Raw genomic sequence first — 21,084 nt, 5'->3', positions numbered from 1 at the left:
TGGTCATTGTATTAAATTCCTTTTAAATCAGCTCCATCTGGATAATGTATAAAACACAACTCCTAACCACTATTACTGTTACTATAACTATTACTATTACTCTTACTAATACAATTACTATTTCAACTACTATTACAATTACTATTATTATTATTATCATTATTACTATTAGTACTACGACAGCTCCAATGAGTAGACCTCCTCCTACTAATACTGCTACTGCTGTATTTTATAATCTGGCACGCTTTATATATGAAGCAAAATTCAAAATAGACCATTCATTGGAGAAGTGTTTTATAATCTGGTACACCTTATAGAATAAATAGAATAATAACTAGGTAAGTGTATTACTATTTTTCATCTATAGGTGAAGGAAGGTATGTGGACAAACAAAAGAATTGACAGCTTTGGATTTTTTCGACTGAGCTCCTTCTTTACCACACCATATTAATACACAGTTGATATACAGACTGAAAATGCCGCACTGATTTGCCTTTTGATCTCCCTCTCCATTCTTCACAAACATGGCCCCAAGATGCTCAAACTCCTCCACTTGGAGAAAGACCACACCACTGACATGGAGAACCCAGTCCACCTTTTTCCAGCTAAGAACCAGTTCTGTAAGTGCCCATACTCATTTATAATGCTTCACACTAAGCTATAAACCACGATAGTAAGAGTTGAAGATTTATGTTTGATGAAGCTAACAGAATAACATTGTCTGGGGAAAAAAACCAGATGCAATAATACACCTAAGGCCCTGACACCAAGAACCACATCATTGAGTTCAATGAAGAAATCAATGAGATCCTGGTCACTGCCTACCTAATATTTTTGAAACAACTTTTTATTGCGCCACCAAAGTCTGCCCTTAGCTGAGTTGTTGCTTCCAAAACCAGAAAATTTACTTTATGGTTGGCCAGCCGATAGCCATCGGCAGCCTCTGAAGTCCCATAACCCAAAACATTCTGATAGGACTCTTTCTTCCGCTTGATTGCATCCCTTAACAGTTATGTCTGGGATTTTCACCACAACAGATACGGACCATCTTATGAACATCTGGGCCACCTCAGCAAAGCGCAGAACATATTTCACAACGACTCAATGTCTCAAAGTTTTGCCATTGCCAACGTTCTATCAGTGTTCTATCAGTGGATGTTGAAGGTCCTCCTCATCGTGCGCGGTCGATTGGTCGCCGGTCTTTTGGTCGCGATCTTTTGGTCGCGGTCTTTTGGTCACGGTCTTTTGGTCACGGTCTTTTGGTCGCGGTCTTTTGGTCGCAGTTTTTTGGTCGCCCCGACCGCGACAACGGGCGACCAAAAGACCGGCGACCAAAAGACCGACGACCAAAAGACCGGCGACAAAACAAGGTAAAACAACACGGTCTACGCATCAATAAAAGCCAACAATGTCCATGAGCAGTTTCACTGAGCTGACGTGTGAGTGAATAAGAGTTTGTATGTACATGAGTTGTCCCCTTAGGAAGGGAAGTCAGTCAGGGTCTTAACAAGTTCTCCAACAAAAAACAATAAAAGTCCGGGAAATTTGGAGCTTTTCTTTAGCCTAATAATTACTAGGGCATTAAGTATGACTATATAGTAATTCACAGTTTGTATTTAGGGAATTAGAGCAACGATTTAAATGGTAATTATCAATAACCTTCAGGGCGACCAAAAGACCGGCGACCAAAAGACCGGCGACCAAAAGATCGGCGACCAAAAGACCGGCGACCAATCGACCGTGTACCCCTCCTGATAGAGGACTTTCCCCGGAGACCGTCATAAAACTTCTGCATCTACCGGGCCGGATTATCGTCCTCCCCTTCCATTGGGGCCAACTCACCACCAGGTGGTGATCAGTTAACAGCGAAACCAGTGCTCAAGGAGAGGTCTTACAACTCAACTAAATCTTTGGGTGTCAGTTGACTAATTTTGATCATCTCTTTCTAGATCACCCTTTAATGAAAAACCAAGCACCTCGCATTTATTATAATTTTTCAATCGACAAATTACAGAGAGCTGGTAGTGACTTACTGAGAACATTGAGCTTGGCTCTCCGAGACCGCAGGGCAGCCTCGGTGGCTTGACACTCGTACAGAGAGTCATCAGACAGCTCTGCGCGGGAGATCTCCAAGTTATACTGGCCTGTGTCCAGAGCCCGGAGTATTCGATACCGGGGCCATGCTGCAAAAATGGAGACAACACAACAGCAAAACATCAGTCGAGGCTTTCCAAACACACAGCGTCTTTTTAGTTGCATTTGAAGGCCCCTAGAATAACAAACACAGTCGCTAAAAATATGTTCCCGCTGAATTTAATTAGGACAGGAATTCCCAAACTGTGTTACGTGTATCCCAGGGCCTATAAAAGATTAGAAGTCTTGTAAACAAAACGCAAAGAGAAATTGATAGCTGAAAAAACAATGTTGTTTGGGTTATGTGAGAATTATTGAAATGAAAATACTTTTATGCCACCCTCTTCACATATTAGATACCATGAGCAAGAAAAAAAGCATTGCAAATCAGTTTCCCATCAGTCTAGTGGTACACGGTCGATTGTTTGCCGGTCTTTTGGTCGCCGGTCTTTTGGTCGCGGTCTTTTGGTCGCGGTCTTTTGGTCGTGGTCTTTTGGTTGCCCGGAAGTTAGGTCGCCGGTCTTTTTGGTCGCCGGTCTTTTTTGGCGCCGGTCTTTTGGTCACGGTTTGGTCGCCAAAATGATCGGCTACTGCCATCTACTGTTAATTTATTCAAAAGAAACATGACAGTAGATGGCAGCAGCCGATCATTTGGGCGACCAAACCGCGACCAAAAGACTGGCGACCAAAAAGACCGGCGACCAAACTTCCGGGCGACCAAAAGACTGCGACCAAAAGACTGCGACCAAAAGACTGCGACCAAAAGACCGGCGACCAAAAGACCGCACACGAGTCTGGTAAACCATTTTCTGCCTTTGGCATATTTTAATTATTTCCTAATAGGAGTTGGCTAAAATAAATTTCCGAAAGTCAGACAGGGGGGAAAATGACCATGGATAATTGAGACTTTTTCATGCAACCTTCTATTCAAAAAACAATTTAAGGGTACTAAGTACAACTCCTATCAAGGTCTGAAAAATGTAAATCACTTTCAAGGATGGATCACTAAAAGATAAAGTGCTACTTCAAACAAAAAGATCGGACTTCTTTTTTAATTATGGGGCTTGAATTACCTGTTTTTTTTTTTTTTTTAAATGTTAGCCCAATTTCACAGGGATTAGAGAAACACGGCCAACGAGCTGATTATCCCTCAATTTTTTAGGTAGTGCAACTCTGTGTGAAATGGCTGTCCCAATCAAAATGGCCTACTTTCCATGCAATTTTTACCTTTTGGGCAATTTTTATCCCTCTTGGTATACAATAAAAGAATCCCCGAGTGGTCAGCGCGTTGGCCTCACAGTTCTGGGTTCAAGTTGTCTGAACACGTTTGTTTGATCCCCCAAATCCATGTCGGTCCTCACTGTGTGGAGTTCGCATGTTCTCCCCAGGCTTAAGTGGGTTTTCTCCGGGTACTCCGGTTTCCTCCCACAACCCAAAAACAGCACGATAGGCTGGTTGGTTGAACACTCTAAATCACATGTGTCAAAGTGGCGGCCTGGGGGCCAAATCTGGCCCGCCGCATCATTTTGTGTGGCCCGGGAAAGTAAATCATGAGTGCCGACTTTCTGTTTTAGGATCAAATTAAAATGAAGAGTATAGATGTATATTAAATTTCCTGATTTTCCCCCTTTTGAATCAATAATTGTAATTTTTTAATCATTTTTTTCTGTGTTTTTAGTTCGAAAATCATTTTGTAAAATCTAAAAATATATAAAAAAAGCTAAAATAAACATTGTTTTAGATCTATAAAAAACTGAATATTCAGGCCTTATAATCCAGTTCTTTTAATCCATTTAGATAAAAAAAATCTAAATATTATATCTAAAATGGTCCGGCCCACGTGAAATCAAGTTGACGTTAAAGCGGCCCGCGAACCAACCCGATTCTGACACCCTTGCTCTAAATTGACCCTAGGTATGAGTGTGAGCATGAATGGTTGTCTCATTATGCCCTGCGATAGGCTCTACCACCGCCCGTGAGGTTTTAAAAAAATGCTGCTTTCGAAGACATAACTATGCGAGAGACGTCCCACAAGGGGGCGTTCATTGACATGTGCTTGAGGGCATTACATCATAGATTCAGATGGCAGAGGCAGTCGAGCTGGTGGTTTGCAGCAAAAGACAGAAAAAAGGGAAGGTTTATGTTCGGTCCGAGGGGGGCAACGCTGGACAAAAGTATTATAGGAGATTACATCATCTTCTCAGGCACTTCACGGCATAGCAACCCGAAAGGTGACGGCACCCTGGGGAGATGGGAGAGAGTGGGAGAAGCGCAGGGAAGAGGAAAGAGGGTGGGGAGAAAAGGGACTCCGGCAAGAGGGGAACACATGACAGGAATGTTGATAAAATACTCACATACTAACACACCAAGAATGAAAAATTTGTGATAAATATTTCTACATACTGCATGTAATAAAATGCATGGGTTTTCTTCGGGTACTCCGGTTTGAAACGGCTGTTTGAACACTCTAAATTGCCCCTAGATATGAGTGTGAGGTCACCCTAGCGAAAGAGATCTTGATCTCAACGGGTTCTATCTGGTTAAATAAAGGTTAAATGAAAATAAAATACCAGCGTGTGAAAAGACAGAAAGTGCGATACAATGTTGGACTTTTTCCCAACAATGTCAGACAGTACTTTGATTGCATTATAAACAATACTAAGAAATTGAATGTAAAAAAAAAAATGATATGATTTATGTAATTGTTATATGTAATTTATGGTATGCGTTTAGTACTACACTATTATAGAGGAATTTTATTCATTATTAAAATTTCTTTGCAGGATGGTGAATGAGTGAACAGGAGATCTGCCTCCCAGTTATAAGATCAAGTCTTCAATCCCAATTTCCATCCTCACAGTGTGGACTTTGTATATTCTTCTGTGCCTGCATAGGTTTTCTCAGGGTACTCCGTTTTCATCCCACATCCCCATAAACATGCATGAAAGGCGGATTGCATACTCCAGGGGTGTCAGACTCGGGTTGGTTCGCGGGCCATGTTATCGTCAACTCGACTTCATGTGGGCCGGACCATTTTAGATAAACTTAGATATAATTTTTATAAATTGATTAAAAGAACTGGTTTAAAAGCCCTGAATATTCCGTTTTTTATAGATCTAAAACAATGTTTATTTTATCTTATTCTATATATTTTACGATTTTACAAAATGATTTTTGGACTAAAAACACAGAAAAAATTGATTAAAAAATTACAATTATTGATTTAAAAGGGGGAAAATCAGGAAATTTAATATACATCTTTACTCTTCATTTTAATTTGATCCTAAAACAGAAAGTCGGCACTCATGATTTACTTTCCCGGGCCACACAAAATGATGCGGCGGGCCAGATTTGGCCCCCGGGCCGCCACTTTGACACATGTGGCATACTCCAAATTGGCCTTACAAATGGTTGTTTGTCTCCTTGTGTCCTGCAATTGGAAGGCAACCAATTCAGGGCATATCCTGCCTACTGCCCATACTAGCGGATATAGGAACCAGGACCCCCGCAGCACTTGTGAGGATAACGCCACAGATGATGGAGTGTGTTTATGTTAACCTTTGCAGAACATATATTAATTTTTCAAAACCTCTAAAAAAGATTAGGATTCATATTTGAACAGAATTGTATGTGATTAAAGGATTAGTGGAATTATTTAAGGGTATTTCATTTTCTTGATCAGCTCATAGAGGTCAGGTAGTTCTCCTGCCAAATGGTATGGCCTCCATTTTGTACACCTCACACGTCCAGCTATCAAATAGGGCTAGAACGCCGATAAAAGGCGATAAGCTCTACACAAACGCTCCGAGACACATTCTCTCCCACCACAATTAATAAACAGCACACATTTTGTCCGCGGGAGACGCTAAAGTGATTATAAAGCCGCTATTAAGCCGCGGCACTTGACATTTAATAACTTTTTATTGAGATTCTGGCAGCGACCGCAGATGCCGCCACGCTCGCCTCGGACAATAAAAAGCCAGAAAGAGAGGTCTTCCATTCTTCAAGTGTCACGGCAACGTTTATCACCGCTCGTAAAGACAACGAGAAAGACTCAGCCAGGGCCGAGCGATATGGAGCCGCGTCGCCGGTCATTTTCTCTTTTAGTCTAGCGACTAGCATCGTTTTCCGCATGAAGGACTCAGATGAGTGAGTTTGGGAACAATACTGGAATTTGCCGTTATTAAAACGTTTAGTACAATCTTTCCCACAGTGCACTCTGCGCAAAGAATAGACCAATGAGAGGCGTGTTGTATATTTGGCAAAAGAACTATCAGAGGCCGTGACATTGGATATCTTTTACTATGCTAAAATTACAGTGAGTATTAGGACAATTCCTGTTCTACTGTACTACCCCGCTCAGAACGTTTTGTCCAATGATTGAATGACATTTGCACACCTGTAGCTTTATTGTGAAATCCTCACTTGCATAAATTGCAATGTGAAAAGAAACTGCAACAAAAAAGTTCGAACCAAATTTTTGTTCGGACCAAAAAAAGCAAACTATGGACTTTCCTATCATTTAACAATTTTTATTTAGTTATTTATTCATTTTAGTTTATTTCTTTATTTAATCCAAAATATATTATTTTATATTTTAAAATAACTACTACTATAATAAATCATTGAATGCAATTAAATTACGCATTCTCAGCTTCCCTTTATTAAACGATACATTAACCTAGAATCCAGAATACCTGCTTTCTAGTAAATCAAAAATCCATTACCTCGTAGGCCCTCGCCAACACCAAGCGCCAGACCATCTTTGGTCCACTGGACGATGCCAGTGTAGTTGAAGACCACGCAGGAGAGGACCACCCGCTCTCCTAAGACCACAGACTGGTCAGCTGGCTCCTGGGAGAAGCGAATGCTCCGCACTGTCAACAAACAGAGGTAAAATGCTTTTCTTTGAATGAACTGTGTCGTAAAGATGTAAATAACATTTTGATGTGAGGTCTGGGTGGTGGCATCATATGTAATGCTTTCATACCTCACACAAAAAAGTTCAGCATCATCTTATCAAATATTATAATTTATTCCGTGCCTTCAATGTCCAAAGGGATTTGATGTTTTTCAGCGTATTGGCACAAAACGTGACCGGACGTTTGGTCGCCGGACTTTTGGTCGCCGGACCTTTGGTCGCCGGACGTTTGGTCGCCGGACATCTGGTCGCCAGACATTTGGTCGCCCGGACCCAAACGTCCGGCGACCAAACAAGGTAAAACAACACGGTCTACGCATCAATCAAAGCCAACAATGGCCACGAGCAGTTTCACTGAGAGGACGTGTGAGTGTATAAGAGTGTGTATGTACATGGGTTGTCCCCTTAGGAAGGGACGTCAGTCAGGGTCTTAACAAGTTCTCCAACAAAACACAATAAAAGTACGGGAAATTTGGAGCTTTTCTTTAGCCTAATAATTAATAGGGCATCAAGTATGACAAAATAATAATTCAGTTTGTATTTAGGGAATTTGAGCAACAATTTTATATGGTAATTATCAATAACCTTGCGGGTGACCAAACGTTCGGCGACCAAAAGTCCGGCGACCAAACGTCCGAGTACTGTCACAAAATAGGTTGAACTGATCAGACTGTAAAACATTCAGTAGTAATAGGAATGTGACCACTTCCTTTTCTGGCACAAAGGCTCTTTTAAACAACAACAGTCTCATTAGCATTCTAGTCTTGTGTTAGTTTTTTTCTCCTTCTCAACGTCTTTTCAAGGTCTCTCGGCATATTTTGCTGGTACTTGAGTGTTTCTGTTGCATGTGTGTGTATGGAGGCAATATTTTGTTGTTGCGAGAACATCACTGCAGAAGTGCCCCCCTTAACCCCTCCTCACCACCGCCACCACCACAATCACACAGTACAAAGGATTCTGCTTACACGCTTGCGTTTCCCCTGACAAAATAAGCCTTTTGGCTACCACAGCACCCCGCTGGAGCGCACAACGTGTAAAGACTACAAGTGTAGCATGAGCATGGGTAAGAACACACAATCACACACACAGTCACTCACACATAGTGTCAGGTATGGAGGCGACAGTTTGCAGCCGTTTGCATCATCAGGTGATGTTGTTTCATATTCTGAAAGCAAGTCTTGCACGCTAATTAAGGACGGGCTACAGAGAGAGCAGACATTTTATATACACACGCAAGCCAACAACAACACACACACATACCTTCACAATCACACACATATTCCCCAGACAGATACACACTATGACACACACACACACGCGGAATGCTGTGAGTAATTCATAGCACAAAGCGAGTCACAAAGTGATTCTACGCCGTCACACATAAGTTGAGGTGTTTGTTTTCCCCTTGGGCTCTTCTGTGCTTTGAACCCTCTTTAAAACAATCCCATTAGTTAATGAAGGCGACGGTGGCAACTAATGAGGCGAGCGGCGAAGTCCCCGTAGCTGCGAGGTGCAAGCAGTGAGAAAGACTAAGACGAGTGTGCAAACGTATGCTTTTGATGTTTGATTACCTTTAGTTGATATGGACATATGCCGAACTCTGGGAATGGCCAAAACCTGCCTAAAATGTTCCCAGAAAGCCAAAATGGCTGACTTCCTGTGTCTTTTCAGACATGGGTGCTGTAGATATTTTGGAGTCTATTAAAAATGAACACACCCATCAAATTTAATGTTACTAAATAAAGCTGGCTTTGGAGTTTAAGGGAAACACAGTGACACATCAAACTGTATTGCCACCCAGGCAATGGCAAATACATATAAGAATTCAAATTTAGCCTAGTTTATGTGGTTCAAATTTGATGACATTAATAGACAATATTTCTGGGATGGCAGGTAGCTGTTGCAGGAGCAAGAGTGATCATTTCTGCAGTATGGAAATATAGTACGATTGGTTAACCCACTACGTTGCAGAGGAATTAGAACATCCTCAAAATCAGGTGATTTGGACTACAGTTGCATCCATAAATATATGATCTGGACATTCCTAAACGTTAATGAATATAGCTTCAGCGGGGCATTTAACATCTGGCCAAATTTAGCATAAAATTGTTAATCTGAGCCCAGATGAGTGATTTCCTATGTCCTTAAGGGCATGGATTCTTGGAATTTTCCTTAAGGGCATGGGTCCTGGAATTTTATTTTCTGTTTTAAAGTTTATTCGGGATAGAGATGCCCACCAAATGTCATATGCTCAGATGAAATTGGTTCAAGGATGGCCCCTGGAAATGTTCGAAATGATCCCAGAATCACTAGTTTAAGCCAAGATGGCTGACTTCTTGTGTCTTTTCGAGCATGTGTTCAGATTGTTTTTGTGACTGTGCTAAGGATACATGGTGCTGTGGTTCTTTTCCCTGATTTTGGCACGAGCGGCCTGGGTTCGATTCCCACTCGGTGGAAATGTGATTGTGAGTGGTTGTGTTTCATCGTCCCCTGCGATTGGCTGGCAACCAATCAGGGGTCTCCAGTAACCTCCCACGACCCATGTGAGGAGAAGTGGTACAGAAGATGATGAACTCAGGATACACATCTCAATCAAATTTAATGAAGTTAAGTGAAACTGGTTTTTAGTGGGGCTTTGTGAAAATTTGATCATAAACAAAGACAATCCTTTGAACTTAGTATTCAAGCATTCAAGGTCCAACCATATCGCCCTTTTCAGCTGATTTATGGACATTACAGTGTATGGATATAGATGTGTGTACTTGTGATTGCCCTGTCACCCGGCAGCGACGGCCGCTCAGATAGTAGAAGGGAAAATCGCACTGACAGAGAACAGAGATGTAATTAACCCTGCGGGATATACCGCCGCCCTCCTCATCCTATTTCCTGCAACACAGCCGCGCCACACACACTCACGCTCACATACTCGTCAGTATTCTCCACCATCAGCATTCCCTGGTGATTTCTTCTCCCGTGTGCTTGCTCTCCCTTATTTACAACACCCGTGCTCGTTTCTCCTTCCCTGCTTTCGTGCCCTGACAACATTCAAATGCTTCAATAAGGATGGTTTGGCTTTGGTGGAGGTCTACTGCCCTATTGTTCTAATTTGTTCTGAGTTAGCACGACTGCAACAAGAAAGAAGAACACCAAAGGAAGTGTGAAATAGTAAATTTCAGTATTGCATGTGAGAGCAACTAAGAATTGTGAGTTTGTTTCTGTGAAGAATCTGAGAACGTTTCAGTTGGGCTTAGTGAAATGTTTATCAGTAGTTATGTGATTGACTGTTTGAATAATAATAATAATCGGACATAGGCCATGTCGTCATTACCACAACACAAAAAAGCCTACTTGTCATCAAGAATGTGTGAGTGAAAAAAATGTCTGTATCTTTGTGTGCATATTAGAAAAAAACTCACAATTATGTTTCATTATTGCATGTGACAGCAAGTGCACGTGAAAGCATTTTAGGAATTAGCTGAGACAGTATAGTGTACACCACATGTGTCAAAGTGGCGGCCCGGGGGCCAAATCTGGCCCGCCGCATCATTTTGTGTGGCCCGGGATAGAAAATCATGAGAGCCGACTTTCTGTTTTAGGATCAAATTAAAATGAAGAGTATAGATGTATATTAAATTTCCTGATTTTCCCCCTTTTAAATCAATAATTGTAATTTTTTAATCCATTTTTTTCAGTTTTTGGTTCAAAATCATTTTGTAAAATCTAAAAATATATAAAAAAAGCTAAAATAAACATTGTTTTAGATCTATAAAAAAACCGAATATGGATTAGTGGAATTATTTAAGGATATTTCATTTTCTTGATCAGCTCATAGAGGTCAGGTAGTTCTCCTGCCAAATGGTGAGGCCTCCATTTTGTACACCTCACACGTCCACTGAATATTCAGGGATTTTAAGCCAGTTCTTTTAATCCATTTATAAAAGAAAATCTAAATATTATATCTTAAAATGGTCCGGCCCACGTGAAATCAAGTTGACCTTGATAGTGATAGTTGATAGTTCATAGTGAAACCAGATTTTGCTTATGACTACTAAGTCAGTGATGAAAAGCTCGTAGAAAATGCTCATTTACGCTTGTTTGATTAACCGACTGACTGATTGTCGGGTTTAAAGTTTTTGTTTTTTGTTTTTGTAGAGAAGCTTGTATTCCAGTTGCTGAAGAGACGCCACATTGCAGCTCATTAACATGAGGGAGATGACTCGCCGCTGCGATCTGGCCCACACAAAAAGACGGAGTCTATTCTAATGATGAAAGTGAGCTTTTTTTTTTAAAGAATAGAGACATTTAGAAAATATCCTGTGTATAACTCACATTTATACTCTGTAATGGTGTTACAAATAGTGATTTTATCAGTTGACCTGATGTGGGGTTTGTGTGTTAGATCTAAAGCAGACTTCGGGACAGGTTGTGTCAGCAGCCTTTAGAATACGCCACAAAAGCAGACAACATGTAACTCATCCTCTTCACAATTTCTTTTTTAAAGTGTTTTCTGAAACGCACTTCAAAGTCATTTGGAAACTTGTTGTGCTATTGGAACTCGAAATGTAATGGCACATACACTTGTTATAGTGTGTTGAGTACATGTACTTGATACATTTCAGCATTTTACAACCACGAGAAATTCCAATATATCAATTATAACTATATAAATATAAATATGACTATATGTGAAAACTAGGTGTGCATGTGCAGTCTTGTGAGTCATGAACGTCGGCTCTCGCACGACCTGTGCACTGACTCATCGCTGGATTCAAGCCGGTATTGAGGCTCACACTCCACAGGGAGAAAGCAAACACACCAGGATGCAGAACAGGAATTGGGCCAAGTGAAGTCCAATATTGCGTTTACCTTCATGTGGATTAATACATGCTGACTTTCTTCGGATTCTTTGAATCTTCTTTTTCAGTGTCTTCGGGGGTCAATGGTAGTTAGCAAACCAAACAAAAGATTTGTTACAGAATCTTCCTACTTGTTTAATTAGCGAGCATTGAATGAGTGCAGCGGTTGGGAATGGATAGCCCGTCCGCCTTGTAATTTTGAGATCGAGAGTTCAATCCCCGATGGGTTCCGGGCTTCCAGTGTGGTGTTTGCATGTTCTCGCTGTGCCTACAAGTTTTTTTTTACTGGATACTCTGGTTTTCTTCTTCATCCCTTAAATATGCATCATAGGCTAATAGATCACCCAAAATTCTCCCTATCAATGGGTATTTGTCTCTGTGTGTTTGCGATTGGCTGTCAACCAATTCAGGGTGTACTTGCCTTCTGCCTGTTGTTTGCTGTGAGTACATTTTCAATTTTAATTTTTTCATTTTATTTTTGTAAAATTTACAATTTTAAATACATTACACCAGTACATTTCCTTGTGAGAATAAGCTGCATGGAAAATGAATGAATGCATCTGTAGCTAAGTAGAGTAGCTCAGATAAGATAATGTTGATGCTAAGCCATACAAAGGACTAAAATCTAGTGTCTCTCAAAGACATTTTTCTTTTGGAAATCACTTTGACCTCAAATACTTTACTAATACTAATTTAGCAGCTATCAACCATCTAAGCATAACATGGAAGCCCGCCTGCTGTCCCTATCACAATTCTTGAACGGGAATGCCTTTTGTTCCATTTTCCCCACAAGAACACTATTGATTTTTAAGTAAATTTGATCCAAGACGCGCTGACGGCTCGTAAATGTCATTGCAGGAGCAGACGCACACCCTTTATCAATGCACACAAAGAGACTCACACAAATACACATGCATATGTAACACACATACTGTAGACCTACATACTGAAGTTTGACACTTCCCAAGTGTGGAGTACTACACAGTACAGACAAAAAGAAATACACACTTGCAAAGATTCACAGGTGTGGACAGACACAAACACTCAAATATGAAAATACTTCACATACCCCTATATCTTGAACCTTAAGACACAGTTCAAAGACATGCACACTGTCCCTGTTGTTGTGTTCATTTCCCAGACTCACCTCACTGTCTCTTTCATTTCCCTTACGGCAGCGTGTTGCTAATCACTGAGCGCTTACTGCAAATCAGACACTCACAACAAAAACCTCAACCATAGGCATTTATCAAATACACCTACACACATTCGGAAGAAAAAGAATCAAGTTCACTCAGCACAATAAACACATACACACAGACAAAGCTGTAAACAGACATGCACCATTATAATGTAAACACACATAAATTAGTCGTTGGCCGTTTATCACTTTGAAGGTCTATTGAGTATTTACAAAGTCAAGTTATCAGCTACCGCTGAAACTTACTATGGACTGCCGTTTAATAACTATTTATGTAGTCTGTATTCTGCCACCTGAAATATAGTTGGCCGCTTGCAAACTAGACTTAACAAGCAGGTTCTTTAAGGTTAACACAGAATAGGATGGGAATGGAGTGCCTGTGCCCCATACCGGTCTCACTTTAGGAGAAGCAGGACGCTGGAGAACCAACCTCAGTGGTGACCAAATGGGATGGTCTAGCCTTCTGTGTATTTTCTGTTTGCATCATCGCTGTTCTCCTACATCACCGTACTGGACTTTAGAATTCATTCATTCATTTTCTAAAACTGTCAGGAGCAGCTCGTTTGTCCCTCCTGGCTTGACGTTAGGCTAGAGCAGCTGCGAGTGATTCTTGATGACTTCCTGATGTGGGTATTTAAGCACCACGGAAGTGGTAGTCATTGTCGGATCGTCCTGCGTGATACTGCATACATCGCTGCAAAGGTACTGTTTTCCATGCTCTGGTTTTGTTTCGTTTTGGGATGTACAAGTCCTTGTTGTTTTTGTAAGGTGTTTTGAGACATTAAAGTTACTATCATGAGCACAGTTCGTCTCGTCCCCTCCTGCTTCCCCGCTACTGGGTCCAAATCCCTCTGATCGCGCCACGACGTCTCGGCGCAATCGTAACAAAACCCCTTATCCTCACAAGGGTCATGGGTTAGGGTTAAGACAAGTATTACCACAAATAAATGGAGAAATCTAGTTATAACTGTTATCTTAACGGTATTAACATGGCGTGCTATATAAAAAGGGATCACCTTTAAAAATCCTTTAATTTTGTGTTCTATTCGAAAAACACAAAGTCTTCGAGGTCAATTTAAGGTAGAAGTCCCAATGAATTTATAACTTTTGCAAGGATAAACAACAACTCAAGCATAGAATTCCTTTGGGGATATATTTGTAGCTAGATTGGCATGACTCCCAGACGATGTGAAGCACAACAAATAATAGAGGCAGACAGTTGCATTACCATTTATGAGTAAATATGCTATTGTTGTAAATCTGCTAATCAAATCATCGTTAAAAGGAAAATACAAATCATAACCTCGAACCGGAAGTTGTTCCGGTTCCGCAGACATCAACTTTTTGTGATATTAGGTCAGTGTGAAAAATTTGATTTTGGAATAATTTTGGAGGTTTATGTGATTCCTGCTGATAAAACTTTGATGAGAATGACTTTTGTTAATATAGGCGACATAGTTTTAAATTAAAAGATTTTGAGATGGTGGTGTCCCTTGAGATTTTTTCAATGCAAAAAGTGTGCCACAGCTAAAAAAAGGTTGGGAAACACTGCACTAGTGTGCACGCACACAATATAGGAGCAACTGGGACACGTACATGAAAACCACACATGCACACAAAAGACACACACTCCCCTTGCAGCCTCAGTAAATGACGTGTGCTTCCTTACATTTCATTCCATCTCTTATTTCACTTTTATTTCATTTTACGATGCCCTCAATTATTCATCTTCCCTCTTTCTTTCTCGTCCGATTTTTTTTTTTACATCTGGTGGAGCTGATGTTTAATTCACTTCTTCCTCTTCTCCCTCTTCTTCATCATCCGTTACTGCTGCTCGATCTTAATTGCTTTTTAACAGCGCTAAGTGCACCCACGTGCACGCACACAGCCCACCCAACCTTGCCTTTCCTTTGTCGTTAGAGCACACCGTACACGTTTGATAACATTAGCATCAGCCAGTGAGCCAAAGCGTGTGTGTGTTTGTCTTTCTCATGCATGTGAAAGCCATTGTGGGGCTGAAGGCCGTTAATGTTGAACGGTCGATGAAAACAAGAGTAACGTGTAGAGTACAGGTGTCAAACCAATGGCCCAGGGGCCAGATCAAGTATTTTGTGTAACCAGCAAAAACAAATCATGAGCATTGACTTATTGTTAAGATATAAAAATTCCAGATTGCCATCAAGAAACTTTGAGAAATTTCAAGCTGTGTTTTTTTAATAACAAATCCTATAATATGTTTTTACAAGCTTTTGATTTCACAACCAAGTATCATTCAATTTGTTGTGTAGTACTTTATAGATAACAATTTGAGTTGAGGGCGGTCCGGCAGATGAGTGGTTGGAGCGCCAGCCTCACAGTGGGGGACCTGGGTTCATGTTCGCCCTGGGCCTGCGTGGGATTTCTCCGGGTACTCCGGTTTCCTCCCACATTCCAAAGACATGCATGGTAGGCTGATTGGACACTCTTAATTACCCCTAGGTATGGTGTGAGCGTGAATGGTTGTTTGTCTCCTTGTGCCCTGCGATTGGCTGGCCACCAATTCAGGGTGTCCCCCGCCTCTGGCCCGAAGTCAGCTGGGATAGGCTCCAGTACCCCCCTGCGACCCAAGTGAGGATAAAGAGGTTCAGAAAATGAGATCAGATGAATTTGAGTTGATCATACTTATGGGTTGCAGTCATCATGGTCCTCCGAAGGAAAACAAACTAGGATGAGGCATACATTAGAGCAGGGGTGTCCAAACTATTCCACAAGGGGCTGCAATGGGTGCAGGTTGTTGTCCCAAATAATCCAGCACAAACAGTTTAACCAATGAGGTTTCTTCTGAAACCAGCAGCACCTGACGACAATCAACCGATTACGCTTTTAAGACACCAAATAGGTGAAAATGTGCGTATGTTTCTCTTTCTCTCTCTCTTAACTGACATACTTTGCGTCTTGCTTATGCAGGATTGTAGTAGCTCCCACATATTTGCCACTCATTCATGAGATATCTGCATAGTCAAAAGTCCCTCTTGTTGTGCCATGTTGCTACACAGGAGCCCCTATACATATGAATGCCTCCATTTTCCAACTATTCAATTTAAACCACAGTACTCCACACACTTGTGCAAGACAATAAATAAATAATAATAACCATAGTGACTCGTCCAAACATAAATGCTCAGTGACGATAAAAAAGGCATCATATAACAATATACGACAGCTCCTATTGCCATTTAGTAGTGATGACGCCACCACCTTAATAAGACAGAAAACAATACACAAGGACAAGAAATAATCCTAAAAAGTGGAGAACAGAAGCTCAAAGGCAGGATAATGAAAGCTGCAAACTATTTAAAGAGGAAAATCAGTGTTGACTAAAGTGGAATATGTGAGTCAGTGCCGCTTACTTTCCGTGTGTGTTTGTGTATTCCCAGACAATGCAAGCCCCCCCCTCCTCCATCATTAGCTGCATCCACCGAGCGCGACCTGGCTCGCCGTGCAAGCAGATGAGTCATTATCCAAATAAGCGGCGCGCTCAGTCAGCAGCGACTGCCACGCCGTTACTTCCTCTTCAATAAGAATCGGCGATGTGAGTGCTCCGCTCAGGCGGAACCACATGATCAGATTCCAGTGGAGAGGGAATAAACGAGAGTGAGAGAGAGCAAAAACAAGCTTGGAGAACAAAACTTGGAAAAACTGGAAGGCGTAGATGAGAAATGCTGGAAACAAGAGAATTGAATGGGTGGGATGTTACAAGTGGGACTTCTAGCAAAAACACACAATTCAATCATAAAATATGGATGCATTGCTTCTCTTATCAGTAGAAACAATACAATTAGGTAAGTAGTTTACCTATACTGCATTTTACACAGTGGCACGGTGAAGAGTGGTTACCACATCCCCCCACAGTTCTGAAATGGAGGTTTCAATCCCAGTTAGGTTCTGACTTTCCCGTGTGGATTTGTAAGCTTTACCCACAATCCCATTTGATAAAATGAAGTATTTTGGTTGTGATTGTCGTTACTTTTGTTTTTTGTTTTTTTGCTCTCGCTGAACATTTTCTTTGTTCTACATTTTTCCTTATCCTTATACCTCAGAATTATGTTGTGACTTGCTTGGACAGCTCTGCTTTAAACACGTTTACACAGTGAGTGCATGAGTAAGTGAGTGAGAGAGTGAATGAATGAAACTGAAAAAGGACGCATAGAATAAGAGCTTCGAGGTTCTAGGCAGGGGAGTTGATGCATAAGAAGTACAGCCTGCAAACAAATCCAACCAGACAGCAGAGCAACAAACAAAAACACAAACAGGCTGGCGAGAGGGAGAGGGGTTTTTGCAAGTTTTCTAGTATGTCCTCGGTTACTCTTGAGGGAAAAAAAAGTGTGAAGGTGACTACAGTTGCTACTAAAGGCACATGCCAAAGGTTTAACCCAGACGTGGCGAACACGTGGCTCTCGAGCCGCATGCGGCTCCCGGCCAAAATGAATGCAGCTCTTTGCTTCTTATCATAATTTGTACATACTGTGGCTTTTTGTCTCATTTCATGTTTCTCTTATTTTTATTATCTCTTAAAACACACTCAAATTCAGCAGGACTCATTAAAAACAAATAATACATTATAAATTTTAAAAATTTGAAAGATTGGATTGTTGTTCTGTAAGGCAGGAGTGTCAAACTCATTTTTTGTCGCGGGCCACGTGGTTGTTTCGATTACATCCGGAGGGCCTTTATGTCTTCTAACTAGGCTGCCAAAATTAATCGATTAATAAATTGACAGCTTTCTCGATCGTGCTAATCAATAGATCATTTTTGGACATTCAAATTAGTAGAAATTGTTTGCAATTATTGATTTAAAATGAGGAAACAGGAAATAATCTACAATCTCCATTTGAATTTCATCATAAAACAGAAAGTTGGCACTCATTATTTACATTCTCGGGCCACAGAAAATGATGCGGCGGGCCAAATTTGGCCCGCGGGCCGCCGCTTTGACACCTGTGCTTTAAGGGGAAGGTGTTATGGGGAATAATATGGTTTTAATTGGGTTTTTGTGTGTCTGTCGGTCTGTTTTGGCAGGTCACTGCGTGGTGTGGCTCTTTGTCTCTCACAGTTTAAATTTTTTGCGCTTTGTGTCTTAATTTGTTCGCCACCCCTGGTTTAGCCGGTGAGGTTCCCCCATCATCGTTAGTAGGGGCAGACTTTTTGCTAGATTTAAATCTAAAATGACAATCACTTTGCAACATATATCTCAAATTGTGTTAATAATTGTTGTTTTTTCAGCTGTTTGCAACACATACCTGTGTTATACCTAATATAATGTTTGTTTTTGTGGAGCAGGTCGAACTAGCGCAGATATTTTTAACTAATGTTGTTAATCAATGATCAGGTTTGAAATAATAATAAGTACTTATATTTCATACATTTATATAATGTATATAATATGATGTAAGGTAAACAACAAAAATGTTTACTTCCAAAATGCAAATGTATTGTTTTGGTTCAACACAGAATGTTTTCTTTTTTATTTCAAACTTCACAAATCTTTGAATATATTAGTGTCAAGGGGCTCAAAATCTTGTTACCTTGGATCATTTTAGGTTCATGGATAAGGTTAACAAAGACAATAAAAGCATTTTGATTTGACAAATGATCACTCAATCCTACACCTTTAACGGGTTAATGGCGTTTTCATTCATTTCTATGGTAAAAAAACGTTTTGGATTTTGAGTGTTTTAAGAATCGTAACACAGATATGACAGTACTTTTTAAATATCTATGATTCAAGTGCAACTCTTATTTGCCCCCCTTCCCTCATGACCATTTTCAACAACGATGAAAGAAACGGGCGAAAGTATTTTGATATGCGACAAAAGATTAAAGCCAGATCTGTCCAGCGGGCTTTCCATGTCCCATAAATGTAGCCCATGGTTGGTAATAAAGGTAATTATTTCAATTTGGAGAGACTAGCTAGGCTGTGATAAACGTTTACTAAAGACCTTCCAGAATCCACAAAAGGGAATATTTGATCAGTTCGGAGACCAAAGTGATAAACTCATTTGAAAAAAAAAATCTAATTATTTTACAGGGTAGCTCGGTGAAGAACGGTTTACATACACACACACACAAACACACACACACACACACACACACACACACACACACACATATATCTCAGTGGCGGTCCGTGCATTTCCTCGTGACGCCTTCACCAAAAACTATTTTATGGCTATAAAACCTCTACTGCAGCTACAGCTGCGACACATAAAAAATAATCAATAATAACCTCATACAATTGAAATATTATTTAGGAATATAGCCATATTTTACTCACCAAAAATCCCTTGCAACTGTACACAATATCCATCCTCCTTTCTTTCTTCCTTCTTTTCTATCGCCATCGAAGCTAATGCTGAAAGTCGAGCCTGTCCTGTTGTATTTCTGGCATACGTTTTTATTCGATTTAGTGCTGAAAATGTTCGTTCTCGGTTGTGACAGGCTTGCTTGCTTTGGAGTTGTCCGACCTTTCTTAATGATGTCCAGCTTTTTTTCTTAAAAAGTCCGTCTTGAAAATGGCTTTAAATCAACACAACAATATATTTGCTTGTGCAGCTCACTCCAGATACAGTTTGGTAGCTCTGGCTAGTCCACTCTATCACTAGCCAATTATAGTTGGTGAAAGCGATGACGTTTCCCTACGCCTGCGAGAAGGCAATGACGTATCCCTACGCCTGCGACAATGCATTGTGGTGTTGCCAACTCGAAATCTGATTGGTTAATAATTAAGACAATTTGGAATTATTTAATAAGTATTCATGGACAAAATATAATTAACATAAGTCTGTGATTCAGATATTTCTTAGGCCAGCATATATATATATATATATATATATATATATATATATATATATATATATATATATATATGTATATATTTTTTTTTATCACAACTGTTTGCCAACTGTTAGAGCTCTTCAATAGAGCGCATGGCTCTTGCACTAGCAATTAAGGAAAACTAAGATTTCTTTTCAAGGGGAACTTGGTGTTGCACATCTAAAAGCTACAGTACATAGTTTAACATCTAACACGGCAACCTGACAGCTGAAAGCAAACGCCTTTCTGAATGTTAAGATGAAAATGTTCAAAGGACTGACGAGGTATCTTGTGCCGACATCAGAGTGAAACACGATAAATGTTGAATGTTTCCTGGCCCGCCAAGTCGCTTTTTTTGGCAGCCGCGACGTAGAGGAAAACGTGAAACTTTTGCCGCGGGAAATGCAAAGGAATGTAAAGGGAATTTTTGAAACGGAGTGGGATGTGGCTGGGGATACGGCACATGGAAATCAGTCGTGGTTCCGGTGGGCCCTAAAATGGACTGATTCCGCATGCTGGCATTCCAAAAATTGATTTCTAATGTGTGAGTTGTTCAAGCGAGACGATGGAAGCGCTTTTTGTTCTTGGGATGGAAATTGAGGAATGCATGAGTAGTGACTCTTCTAAGCGGCTAATAGAAGTTGGCCTTCATCTTCCCCGGCAAAGTTCTTTCCATTTTTCAAAGCATCACTCAGCAGTAAAAGGTGGTAAAAAAGGCTAACAGGTGACGCTAAAATTTGCTGACTTTAGCCTGAACAGTTAACAAATACATCAAATGTGCTCGCTTGTTGCCATATGAATCCAAAGAAAAGTTAATACAAGGCGACAAGACTCGACTTGCTACTCAGCCGTTAGGGTTTTTAAGACGTGAAACATGTAGGTCACTTGTAATCAGTCCTGTTTGAATCATTACTTTATCAATTTATTGTCCAATATAATTTAAAAAACTGTCATAGGTCATTTTATACAGACTTTTTGTTTGATGGTGGGGCGAGTGGTTAGCGTGTCAGGCTCACAGTTCTGCGATCGAGGATTCGATTTGCATGTTCTCCCCGGGCTTGCGTGGGTTTTCTCCTGCTACTCCGGTTTCCTCCCACATCCCAAAAAACATGCACGGTAGG

General features: G+C 40.6%; 1 protein-coding gene across 2 annotated transcripts in view; it reads right to left on the bottom strand.

The window, feature by feature from the left end:
- The window catches only part of kirrel1b (kirre like nephrin family adhesion molecule 1b), a 57,725-nt gene that overhangs the window by 15,030 nt on the left and 21,611 nt on the right, over positions 1–21,084 (bottom strand). For both annotated transcript variants that reach the window (XM_077616031.1, XM_077616032.1), the window contains exons 2-3: positions 6,861–7,010; positions 2,034–2,183 (exon numbers count right to left, since the gene is read on the bottom strand). In XM_077616031.1, coding sequence (XP_077472157.1) covers positions 2,034–2,183; positions 6,861–7,010 — 300 coding nt within the window. The remainder of the gene's footprint in view (positions 1–2,033; positions 2,184–6,860; positions 7,011–21,084) is intronic.

The sequence above is a fragment of the Stigmatopora argus genome, chromosome 12 (genome assembly GCF_051989625.1).
Source record: "Stigmatopora argus isolate UIUO_Sarg chromosome 12, RoL_Sarg_1.0, whole genome shotgun sequence".
Taxonomy (NCBI): Eukaryota; Metazoa; Chordata; class Actinopteri; order Syngnathiformes; family Syngnathidae; genus Stigmatopora; species Stigmatopora argus.
Note: the sequence above shows the minus strand (reverse complement) of the source record. Positions and strands in the feature narration are given on the sequence as shown.